The sequence below is a fragment of the Saimiri boliviensis genome, chromosome 19, assembly GCF_048565385.1.
Source record: "Saimiri boliviensis isolate mSaiBol1 chromosome 19, mSaiBol1.pri, whole genome shotgun sequence".
In the NCBI taxonomy this organism is placed as follows: Eukaryota; Metazoa; Chordata; class Mammalia; order Primates; family Cebidae; genus Saimiri; species Saimiri boliviensis.
This window is the reverse complement of record NC_133467.1, coordinates 8,564,777-8,577,500: the sequence shown is the minus strand read 5'-3', so window position 1 is coordinate 8,577,500 and position 12,724 is coordinate 8,564,777. Positions and strand designations below refer to the sequence as shown.

At 36.2% G+C, this 12,724-nt stretch overlaps 1 protein-coding gene across 5 annotated transcripts in view; it reads left to right on the top strand.

Annotated features, from left to right (window-relative positions):
• The window catches only part of ODR4 (odr-4 GPCR localization factor homolog), a 48,529-nt gene that overhangs the window by 11,228 nt on the left and 24,577 nt on the right, over positions 1–12,724 (top strand). For all 5 annotated transcript variants that reach the window (XM_010336016.3, XM_010336014.3, XM_010336017.3 and 2 more), the window contains 6 exons: positions 841–936; positions 2,903–3,009; positions 4,056–4,092; positions 5,181–5,321; positions 6,671–6,766; positions 8,707–8,775. In XM_010336016.3, the coding sequence (XP_010334318.3) occupies positions 841–936; positions 2,903–3,009; positions 4,056–4,092; positions 5,181–5,321; positions 6,671–6,766; positions 8,707–8,775 (546 nt within the window). The remainder of the gene's footprint in view (positions 1–840; positions 937–2,902; positions 3,010–4,055; positions 4,093–5,180; positions 5,322–6,670; positions 6,767–8,706; positions 8,776–12,724) is intronic.

The window sequence follows — 12,724 nt, the reverse complement described above, 5'->3', positions numbered from 1 at the left end:
CTCTCGATTGATTGCGTATACATTAAGTAAATGAAAGCTGACCGAAGCACTCTAATTTCTGAGTATAGATGGTAGAAAAATACCCATGTGGCATTAAGAACTGGCCACAATCATGTGAAGGGAAATACAGATATGGAGATATCATGGTAATATGTATCAAAAAGCTAAGTATGTATAACTTCTTAACCTAGTTGTCGATCTTAAAGGATTTGTCCTAAACAGATAATCCCATGAATGCAGAAAGATGCACTAGGATTTTTAATCAATATTATTTTAAGGTAAAATTAGATGTAACATAAATGCCCAGTGCCAGTAAATGGATTTAAAAATTTGAGGTAGATCTATGCAATAGGAAGTAACGGATTTTCAAGTCAGACTCCCTCTGTTCAAATTTCAGATCTAGTATGCTGCTAAAAATAGGGATACAAAGGTAGAATTACTTGTTGTTTCCTTAAGGAGCTCCCTGACCAATTGGTAGGGTTCACAGATAATATAAGGCTATGTGATAAAGTCCATGGGAGAACTACACTGAAGCCCTGTGAGGTTCAGAGATCGAAGGCAGCTTCCTCAAGCTGCCTTTGAAGGATCCATAAGAGGTGAGACATTTAGCTGATGGTGAGAGGCCGCTGAAAAAAAATATTTTAAGTCTTTGATCTCCTGAGAAAGGGGTTTATTTATTGATGTAGCTAAAGGATGTTGTTATCAGATAGTTTTATTTATAAAGTAGCTTTAAGGTGAAAAGCTAAGGACACTCTAAGAAGACACTTAGTTTCTCAAACAGAAAGGATTGCATGTAATGCCAAATGCTTCTGTTAGCTAATACTTTATTTCTATATTTAGGTATCCAGAATGCTACCAGGAGGACTTTTAGTTCTTGGAGTATTTATTATTACTACTTTAGAACTGGCAAATGATTTTCAAAATGCCCTGCGTAGAGTAAGTGTGAAATATAAAAAATTCTTAATAAAATTAGAGTTATATGTTATTTTTATTGATTATGAGTATATTATTATTCTAAGCATATTAAGATCCATTTTCCATAATTCATTTTGCTGGGGTTACATTGAAAGAGCTTTTTTCACTCAATTGCTTGGATATCTTGAGTGTAATAAATGTTTATATTTTTAATCAAAACTACATGTTTTAAAATAGTCTTTATTTTAGAGATGATTTCTGACGATTAGGAAACAAGTTAGAATGCTTTAACCATTTTTCTTGTGCAATAGCAGTATTTTGCCACAACTTCCATGTAGTACCTAGTGATCGTTACAATAGGTACTGTAATTCTTTGCCTTCTTTTCAATTCTCTCAGGATCTTAAGAGTAAAACATAAAGAAACAATCAGATTATTCCTGGACACAGTATCTATCAGGAATCTCTTGTGTTTTTGGCTTAATTACTGCACTAGAGATTTGGGTAACATAATCTAAAATATGAAGGTCCACAAGCTGTTTTCCCTTAAACCCAACCCTAAGGTAAACTCTGTGTGGCCAGCTATCATCTCTTTTAGCATTCATGATCCATGTGAACTTTTTGAAGTGTATTTCATACCCCGAGAGAGAGGACCTTATAATCTTGAGAAGTATAAAACCCCAAAGTATCTCAGGAAGAAACGTTTCTTAGGTTAAAAAAAAAAAAGTGTGCAGCTGAGAACTTCAGATGTTACAGATTTTTTCAGTCTTGTAACCTGTCCTGTCAGATGTCCCAGTCTCAAGACTTTGATGTTTGCACCTAAGGGAAGAAAATGGAGATATTTTCCTCCCTATTAAATAGTTTAACCGTTTGCCGATTTTTCCATCTTAAATAAATTTGCCTCTTTCACAATTGTTCATTCCTTTTGGCATTTTGTTCATTCCTTTTGGCATAACCTAAACCTATGCGTATTTAATTAATTACCAGCATTGATAGTGCACCCTTTTGTGGCTGGTGCTGACTTGAGCTGGGTGAATGTGGGCCCGGTGCTAGAGAGATATAGCAAGATCCACTTTCCTTTTGCTTTTATGTTTTTTTGTTCCTAAGAAGCATATAAAACTTTAGAAATGCTTTATCTCTGAAATTACTGAGTTTCGGTTCTCTGTTTCCATCGGCTTACATTGGCAAACACTGTAAGAATCAGCCTCATAAAACTTGTCAGTGTCACCCATTATTGTGAAGAACTTTATTCATTGTATTACATTAATATTGTGTTTCTGGAAGACATTCTTTTTATATTATGAAGAAAGTTGTGCCTCTTCTGATTATTGTTTGTTTTCAGCTTATAGACCATGTCAATTAGGTTACAGGTTAGAGTCATCTCTGCATATTATTATTAGAAAGCTTAGAGCCAAATATATTATGAGCCAAATATATTATCACCCCTTATATGCATTTTTATATGCATTTTTACAATTCTCATTTCTGACACAAATTTATGTCACTATTCTACTTATTTAACTTTTAATATATGCTCTTACTATATTTTATCTGTCTTTATATATTGCCTTAAGTCTTTTGTGATATTTAAATAAGAAATGCTAAATGTGTGACATGCTTGATTTTTCATTAAAATCACTTGTCATTTCTCACTTTAATTAAAATAAAGTCTCTATTCTGTAGTTTATGTAAAGTCTACTTGCTCCAAATTAATTTTTCATGTACAGTTAGTAACCAATGACAGTGAATTACATTTTTCTATTGAAACCCAATTTTTTATAAATTCCTAAAAAAGGGAATTCAAAAAGGTTAATAATTAGTTCCAGTCTTTAATTTGAAGAAAAGGAGAATTGTTGGTGGCACACGCCTGTAGTCCCAGCTGTGAAATTGTAAAGCTAGATGAGAGTAGGGGACATATAATGACCTATTTCAACACTCACTTTTGTTTTTCATTTTGTATTCAGTTGATACGTGTTTTTCTCTTTTTCAGCTAATGTTTGCTGTGGAAAAGTCTATAAATAGAAAGAGATTGTGGAATTTCACAGAGGAGGAGGTCTCAGAACGAGTGACACTTCACATTTGTGCTTCTACAAAAAAGTATCTTTTATTCAGTTGTTTATGGTTTAAAAGCACAAAGTACCAAAATAGTGTTCCTGCAAGGTTTTTTCACTATTTATTTAAATCATTATCTAAAAAATAGGCATAGTTTTGTAAAATTTTTCTGTAAATAACATGGAATTAGAGCTACCAATAATAATAATAGCAATAATGGTTGTTAATCATGTCCCAGGGTCAGGTCATAAAAAGTTTGAGATCTGAAATATTAAAGGCTCAGGATTCTGAATTTTTTACCAGCTGTCTGCCCCTGTACATCCAAGCACAGTAGGTTCCCTAGAGAGATCAATGCCTAACCGATGGCTTAGGTAAAGTAACGTTTTTATTATGGTAAAGTTTTCACCTCCAATTTCTATAGATAATGATGTACAATTCAAAGCACAGGTCACAGAGCTGAACGGTATAGGACATCCAAGAAATTCTTATGTCCTTGGCCAAGATGAAATGACACTAAAAGCCAGTTCCAGGGCCTGCTTAGTGTCTCTTGTCTGCACCTTGCCAGGGCAAGGGTACCTCCCAAGCAATGATCAGCGTCACCAAAGGAAGGACACAATCCATGGACTTCCAAAGACAGAATTTTTAAAGGGGCCATTTCAGCAGAAGCAGGGCACCTCTCTCCCTGCCCCACATCTTTAGTGTTTAACCACAAAGTTTCATATATGAACCCTTTCATCCAATAAATAGTCTCAGGCTTGACCTCACATAAAACAGTGCTCCTTTTTGTTGTGGAGAGATGTACTTGAGCAGAATTTTTCAGATGCTTTCATTCTATGGATTGCAATTAGCGGGATTTCTAAAAGGTAGGAAATGATTTTCAAGCACTGAAGTACTATAGTAACAGCAATTTATATGTATGAATGTACGTATACACAGACATATATGCATGTATCTGCCTGTCTCTATATGAAGTGTTAGGATTTTGTAAGAACTTTTGGATGCATGTATTTTTTAGTTTATTTTTTGATGGTTTATATTCTTTCAGTTATCAATAATGTCTTTTTTGGTTATTTCGTCCTTAATTAGTAAAGAATATTTTGTCGAAGTTATGATATCCGTGATCCAAAGGTAAGAAATTTATTCTTTAAAGATTTTTCTGGGTCACAAAGTATTTTCAGTCAAAATTCAGCTTTATATTTAGTTTTAATAATTTCCATTGCCATCACTTCCTATTGATGTGTATAACCAAGTGTAATTTTTGTAGTTTTAAATATGATGAATTGTATTACAGGTAAGGACAACTTTTTTGTGTGTGACAGGGTCTCACTGTGTTGCCCAGGCTAGAGTGCAGCGATGCGGTCATGGCTCACTGCAGCTTCCACTTCTTGGGCTTGAGGGATGCTCCCACCTCAGCCTCCTAAGCAGCTAAGACTACAGATGTGCACCACTGCACCCAGCTAATTATTTTTATTTTGTTTTTGGTAGAAACAGGATTTCACCATATTACTCATGCTTGTCTTTAATGTCTGGGCTTAAGTGGTCTGCCTGCCTTGGCCTCCCAAAGTGCTGGGATTACAAACTTGAGCCACTGTGCCCAGCCAACTTTTAAAAAAATTGTTAAAATATCTTTGTTAATCCTCTCCTACCTTGTTTGTGTATTTAGTTTTATATTTGAGAGGCTGGTAGTAGAAGTGACTGAAGATTTTTGGTAGCTGCAATGCCTACTAAACAAGCTACATGTGTTCAGCAAAACCCAGACTAGCATTTTGCTAACGCTTCTAAAAGCTTTGTGAAAAAGTAGCTTCACAGTGTCATTAGCAAGGATGGGACAGAAAGGAGAATGCTTGTCACCTACGAGTTGCTCAGTGATTATTTGCTTCATATTTGCTTCACATCAGAATCTTCAGTATTGATACTGTTGAAACTGGAGAATCAAAGGACCTTTCAGAATTCTAAATATGGACATTTCTGATTCTTTTTCTGCCTACCACTGTGAGGAGAAGTATTGCCAAGGATGTATTTAAGAGTACTGAACTTAACACAGGCTTTATTTTGTATTTAGTTCAACCTATAATCTTTTGATTAAGGGTTTAGCCATATATGTTAGATACCCGCTTGTATGAGCTACTTAGGTCATATACTTAATGATGTTTTGTTGATCCATCTATTTTACCTAGACCACGTCATAGTTATTTTTCTCCCTTCTCCACTGCTAGAGTTCAGCAAGACCGGCAGATTGGAAGTATCAAAATGGATTGTCATCCTCATGGCTTTCTTTAGAGTGTACAGTTCACATTAATATTCACATCCCACTTTCTGCTACTTCTGTCAGCTATACTCTGGAGAAAAATACAAAGGTATCAGGGTAAAATGAATTTGCTTCAGTGGTTGCTGGTGAACAATCTGCTTTTATTCTGCTTTCATGTGTCATTCATTTTACAGTCTTCACAAATTACATTCTGTTTATAATAATGTTGTTATATGAGTAAGAAACTTACTACTCCAGCCAACTTAGAAATTGTTAGAAGTGGAACAGCGTCATAATACTAGTGTATTTAGTTTAATAACTAAATCTAGTTATTATGGTTTGAAATATGATTAATTTTATTACAGGTAAGGAAAACTTTCTTGTGTGTAACAGGGACTCATTCTGTTGCCCAGGCTAGAGTGCTTTAGTTTATTAATAAATAAAGTAAATTTAGTTATTAAACTAAATACACTAGTATTTATTACATGCCTATTAAATATTATTATGTGCCTATTTTGTCATTAAACTAAATACACCAGTATTCATTGTGTGCCTATTAAGGCACATAATAAATATTCATTAATTAACATACATAAAATGTAATTAACGTGAGAAGCTATACTGTTTGGATGTTTAGCTTTCTCTTGGTACTCACTGTTTTTGTTTTGTTTTGTTTTGTTTTGTTTTTTTTTTTTTGAGACGGAGTTTTGCTCTTGTTACCCAGGCTCGAGTGCAATGGCGCGATCTCGGCTCACCGCAACCTCCGCCTCCTGGGTTCAGGCAATTCTCCTGCCTCAGCCTCCTGAGTAGCTGGGATTACAGGCGCGCATCACCACGCCCAGCTAATTTTTTTTATTTTTAGTAGAGATGGGGTTTCACCATGTTGACCAGGATGGTCTCGATCTCTTGACCTCATGATCCACCCGCCTCGGCCTCCCAAAGTGCTGGGATTACAGGCTTGAGCCACCGCGTCCGGCTGGTACTCACTGTTTTTGTCTTCCTTTTTCCAGTTCTTTTTGGTATTTCTATACCATTTTAAAATTTTTATCTCATTTTTCTTCCATTTTTCACATTGAAGATGTGAAATGGAGCTTTTTAAAAATTATTTGTGCTTTTACATTATTTGAGGCTTTTTTCTCCCTTTTTTCTTTTTCCCCCGGGGTAATGGGCACTAAATTTTATTTGAGTGGTCATGTACTTAAACTCCCAAGTCTATGGCATAAATGTTATTCTGGGATAAAGATTGGAAAAAAACTATGTTATTAAATATCATAAGGTACCAAGAATTGGGGGGTGTACTTTTTTTTTTAATTTGTGAAACTAGATTTAAATGCTGCATTAATAAGACTTATGGATTTCAATATTTCAGTTTGTAAGGTGGAAAAAAAAGTAGAGTCTAGGAAGTTTAATTGAGATGACATTATATCTAAAAGATTTTCATGTTGTGTTTCTGTTAAGAATGGACTTACACGCTGGGCCAAGCAAATAGAAAATGGTGTTTATTTGATTAATGGACAAGTTAAAGATGAAGATTGTGACCTATTAGAAGGACAGGTGAGTTAAGAGAAAATCATCTTATGAAATTGTTATTAAAGATGATTAATCTTCAATCCTTGCCTATAAGAAAACTGATTTCATCTACTCATTTCTAATTTCTTTTAAAGTAAAGGGCAAATGTTTTTCTTAGAAAAACAACCCTATTAAAAAGTAGACAGGGGACATGAACAGACGCTCTTCAAAAGAAGACATGCATGCAGCCAAGAATCATATGAAAAAAAGCTCAGCATTACTGATCATCAGATAAATGCAAATGAAAACCACCGTGAGATACTATCTCATACCAGTCAGATTGGCTGTTACTAAAAAGTCAAAAAATAACATGCTGGCAAGGCTACAGGGGAAAAGGAATGCTTACACACTGTTGGTGGGAGTGTAAGTAAGTTCAGCCATTGTGAAAGGCAGTGAATCCTCAAAGACCTAAAAACAGAGATACCATTTGACCCAGCAGCCCCATTCTTGGGTATATACCCAAAGGAATATAAATTGTTTTATTGTAAAGATACATGCATGCATTATGTTCATTGTGGCACTATTCACAATAACAAAGACATGGAATCAGCCTAAATGCCCGTCAATGATAGACTGGATAATGAAAATGTGGTACATATACACCATGGAATACTATGCAGCCATGAAAAAGAACGAGATTATGCCCTTTGCAGGTACATGGATGGAGTTGGAGGCCATTATCCTTAGAAAATTAATTCAGGGGCCAACCATGGTAGCTCATACCTGTAGTCCCAGCACTTTGAGGGGCTAAGGTGTGCAGATCACTTGAGGTCAGGAGTTTAAGACCAGCCTGGTGAACATGGTGGAACCCCATCTCTACTAAAAATATAAAAGTTAGCTGGATTTGGTGGCAGTTGCCTGTAATCGCAGCTACTCGGAGGCTGAGCCAGAAGAATTGCTTGAACTTGGGAGGTGGAGGTTGCATTGAGCCAAGATTGTGCCACTGCACTCCAGCCTTGGGCAACAGAGTGAGACTCTATCTCCAAAAAAAAAGAAAACTAACACAGGAACAGAAAACTAAATACCATACATTTTGACTTGTAAGTGAGAGCTAAATGATGAAAACACGTGGACACACAGAGGGGACAACACACACTAGAGCCTGTCGGAAGGTAGTGGGTGGGAGAGGGAGAGGATGAGGAAAATAACTAATGGGTACTAGGTTTAATACCTGGGTCATGAAATAATCTGTACGTCAGACCCCCGAGACACAAGTTCACCTATATAACAAACCTGCACATGTACTCATGAACTTAAAAGTTAAAAAATAAACTAAGTCCAAGGAAAAATGACAGTCGAATCCTGAAACGTTACGGGAGTGTCATCTGATTTCCATCTGATTTTCAAATTGCAAACTGCTCACTTGCGACCAAAGACCACACGTCATTCTGCCCTGATGACAGTTCAACAGCTATGGCCATTTTATAGGAGAGGTCTATAGAGGCTTCTAAAATAGCTGTGACCCGAAGGAAGAGGAACTTTTGGGATCTCTCCCTTATTAGAGCAGGGATAAGCAAACTGTGTGTGAAGAGAAAAATACTACATATTTAGATTTCACAGGCTGTATTTTCATCTCTACTGTGTAGCATGAAAGAAACTACGGGAGATACGTAAGTGAATGATCCTGGTTGCATATCAGTACAACTTGACTTACAAGGACAGGTGGCAGTGCGGGTATTTGTCCACAGGCAATGGTTTGCCAGTGGTCGCTTTAGAGGAGTAAAAGTACAGAATTAATTGTTTTAAGGAGTGCACTTTGATTGATGCAGAGTATATAAAGTAATATCTATATAAAAAGCTAACTTAAAATGATTAAAAGACTTGTTTTTTTCTAAGTTACGTAGTGTATCTGCAATAGTTTCTAAGTTGTGTTTTACGTTCCATAGTCTTAACAATTTGACTTTTTAACTTTTGTGTTTTTTCAGAAAAAATCTTCCAGAGGAAATACTCAAGCAACTGGTCATTCTTTTGATGTCAGAGTGCTAACGCAGTTGGTAAATATTTTATAATACCACTTATTTAAAATGATTATTAAAATGACCGTAATAAACTGTTTCTGTTTTTATGTTTCTCATTAGAGAATAAAAGAATTTTATTCTTTTATTTTATTCTTATTCTATAAGAGATTGTATAAAATATCTAGATATAGGAAGGTTATTCCCAAGAAATGCCATTTTAATAAAACTTGTTTGGGTTTTTTGTCTCAAGTACATTAAAATTTTAACATCAAGTAAATGGTTTTAAAAAAACATGTACATATACATACATACATGTATATGCATGTTTGTAAATATTTTGGGTTGTGGCTTTTAAAGTTGCAGTTTTAACAAATTGGAAGTAAAAGATGTGTGCACAGAGGTGCAAAGAGTTGTCACATGCTTAATTTGAGTAGATTTATTAGATTTATGCCTCCTAATTTGATAAAAATCACCAAGTATTAATTAGCAAGTTTTATATTTCTGTATGGTTGCTTTAATATACGTATCTTTTCGAAAATGTAAAAGTTGAATATCTTGAGGAATAAACAGTTAAAGCTATGAATTACTCCTAAAAATATACAGGCCATTGATTTTAATCCTTCTTGAAATTACCCTAAAGAACAGGGTATAAAATAGCACATGCCTGTTTGTAAGAAACTTAATTTCAACATTATACTGGATTTTGAAACAGAAATACTTCAAGACTTGGATTTTTTTGAACTGAATAGAATAGAATTAAAAGCAATTTGGCATTTGAGGATATTTTAGTTCTTTTTTTGTGTTTAACAATAGAGTGTTAGTATATTACAGCCGAGCACGGTGGCTCACGCCTATAATCCCAGCACTTTGGGAGGCTGAAGTAGGTGGATCACGAGGTCAATATGATTGAGACCATCCTGGCCAACATGGTGAAACCCCATCTCTACTAAAACTACCAAAAATTAGCTGGGCATGGTAGTGCATACCTGTAGTCCCACCCATTCGGGAGGCTGAGGCAGAAGAATCGCTTGAACCTGGGAGGTGCCGGTTGCAGTGAGCTGAGATCACGCCATGTACTCCAGCCTGGCAACAGAGCAAGACTCTGTCTCAAAAAAAAATAAAAAAAGGGCCAGGCGCAGTGGCTCACGCTTGTAATCCCAGCACTTTGGGAGGCCGAGGCGGGTGGATCACGAGGTCAAGAGATCGAGACCATCCTGGTCAACATGGTGAAACCCCGTCTCTACCAAAAATACAAAAAACTAGCTGGGCATGGTGGTGCGTGCCTGTAATCCCAGCTACTCAGGAGGCTGAGGCAGGAGAATTGCCTGAACCTAGGAGGCGGAGGTTGAGGTGAGCCGAGATCGTGCCATCGCACTCCAGCCTGGGTAACAAGGGCGAAACTCCGTCTCAAAAAAATTAAAATAAAAAAAATAGAACATTAGTAAATTGTTATTGGACTAATCCACTCAACATGAGTTCTCAGATTTTTTAATACCTTAGAGGTATTTTAGTTTCTGATTTTCTACTTGTCATGATTTTAGAAGTGTCCTTTGTTTTAAGGCTGGCTATTCCTCTACTTACGTGTTCTTCATTAGTTAGGCTTACTTCTTGGTTTATTAAACAATTTAGTTAAGATTATTTTATTAATAGTATAAAATTGTAGTTGGGAGATATATAGAGAGTGTGGGAATATGGAGAGATGAATGGAAGATAATATCTTGAAATAATTTGTTATAGTAATATTATATAGTCTAATATATTTTTGTCAGTCATTCACCGATCACTTAACTGGAAATTTTGAAGTGACTAATATATAGTAAATAGCACGTACTGCCACTTTTCTTCCAGTTAAGTCTGAAATTGATTTTTTATTTGTCATGTTAAGCTTATCTTTTATTTTCCATACAGTCCTACTGGCATTAGCCTTACAACAGTATTATTTTACCTAAATTAGCACAATTAACTGTTAACTGGTCTCTCTTCATCTGTGCATTCTTGTCCAAAGTGATTGTTTCTCTAAAACTTTCTAGCTTTGCTGGTATGTCTTTTGAAATACTTTCCATTTATCTATTCTATCCTATTTATACACTCAGGTTATCATTTCTGAATCATAGTTTACATTCATTCACTTATTTATTTTTTTAAAGAGATGTTTTTTGAGTTTGTCCAATGGCCAGACACTGATTATGCTATTCTACTTGCTCAGAGTTTCTTAACTGTTCTGCACTGTCTAGTTACAGAACTCCAACTCAGGGTTCTTTGTAGCCCCAGCGTAGCTTTTTGTTCTTATTTTCTAGATGTATTCTTGCTGTGCCTTTAAAACTCTGTCTTCCTGAACATGTTTCATGTCATTGCTCTTTTCTCTGTCACCCAAACTGTTGAAATCCTATCTGTACATTAAGACCTACCCCAAGTGCCACTACTTGCCTAAGATTTCATTTAGTTACCACAGAAATGGGGATCTCTTTTTCAAATACCATGTCAGCATTATAGAAATTCCTTCACCTCTGAACCAGTTAGGTTCCTAAAGGCTGTTTTTCAGCCAGATTATTCCTAAGTCCAGGTAACCAAAAAGAGTTTACATTTGTAGACCCCAGATGGTTTACATTTCTACCAAAAAGGAATGAGTCAGACTTTATACTCTTTAAAACTTTTCCTGAGTAAACATGGTGTAATCCCAGCACTCTTGGAGGCCCAGGCAGGCTGATCGCTTGAGCCCAGGCGTTCAAGATGAGTCTGAGCAACAAATGAAACCCTGTCTCTACAAAAATTAGCTGGATGTGATGGTGTGCACCTGTAGTCCCAGCTACTCAGGAGGCGAAGGTGGGAGGATCATTTGAGCCTGGAAGGTCGAAGCTATAGTGAGCCGTGATAGCACTACTGCACTCCAGCCTGGATGACCGAATGAGACCCTGCCTCAAACAAAACCAAACCAACCAACCAACCATAAAAACCTTCTTTTCTTTGATAAGTGTGTGTATAGTCTTTAATAGTCTAGTCTATTTTGGATAACAGTGCCCTAATATATAGAGATATATGTATATACACACACGTATTTACAGGTAATAATATATAGATGTGTTATATGTTAAAAATATAAATTATATGTCAAATATGTAAAAGAGGGCATTCTTTTTTAAAATAGAGTAGTTTTGTCTATAATAAAACTTTATAGAATAGATAGGGGAAGCCTGTTACTCCTCGTCCACCTGTACCGATACATCGACGAACTCTACATGCATCAAATGGAAGCTTACTCCAGATATCGTATCAGCGTTGTCACACTGCTGCTTGATTTGACGATAGCCATTTTTTGAATGGACCCTGGACTTTTGGAGTTGTGTGGTCTGTGACAAATTTTTTATCAACAAGTCCTTGACCATGTTAAAGTTTATTTTTATTTATTTATTTATTTATTTATTTTTATTATTTTTTTTATTGCATTTTAGGTTTTGGGGTACATGTGAAGAACATGCAAGATTGTTGCATAGGTACACACAAGGCAGTGTGGTTTGCTGTCTTCTGTCCCCTCATCTGTATCTGTCGTTTCTCCCCATGCTATCTCTTCCCACGTCCCCACCCCCCCATCCCTCCCCCATTTCCCCCCAACGGACCCCAGTGTGTAGTGCTCCCCTCCCTGTGTCCATGTGTTCTCATTGTTCAACACCCGCCTATGAGTGAGAATATACAGTGTTTGATTTTCTGCTCTTGTGTCAGATTGCTGAGAATGATGGTTTCCAGGTTAATCCATGTCCCTACAAAGGACGTGAACTCATCGTTTTTGATGGCTGCGTAATATTCCATGGTGTATATGTACCACATTTTCCCTATCCAGTCTATCATCGTTGGGCATTTGGGTTGGTTCCAGGTCTTTGCTATTGTAAACAGTGCTGCAATGAACATTCGTGTGCACGTGTCCTTGTAGTAGAATGATTTATAATCCTTTGGATATATACCCAGTAATGGGATTGCTGGGTCAAATGGG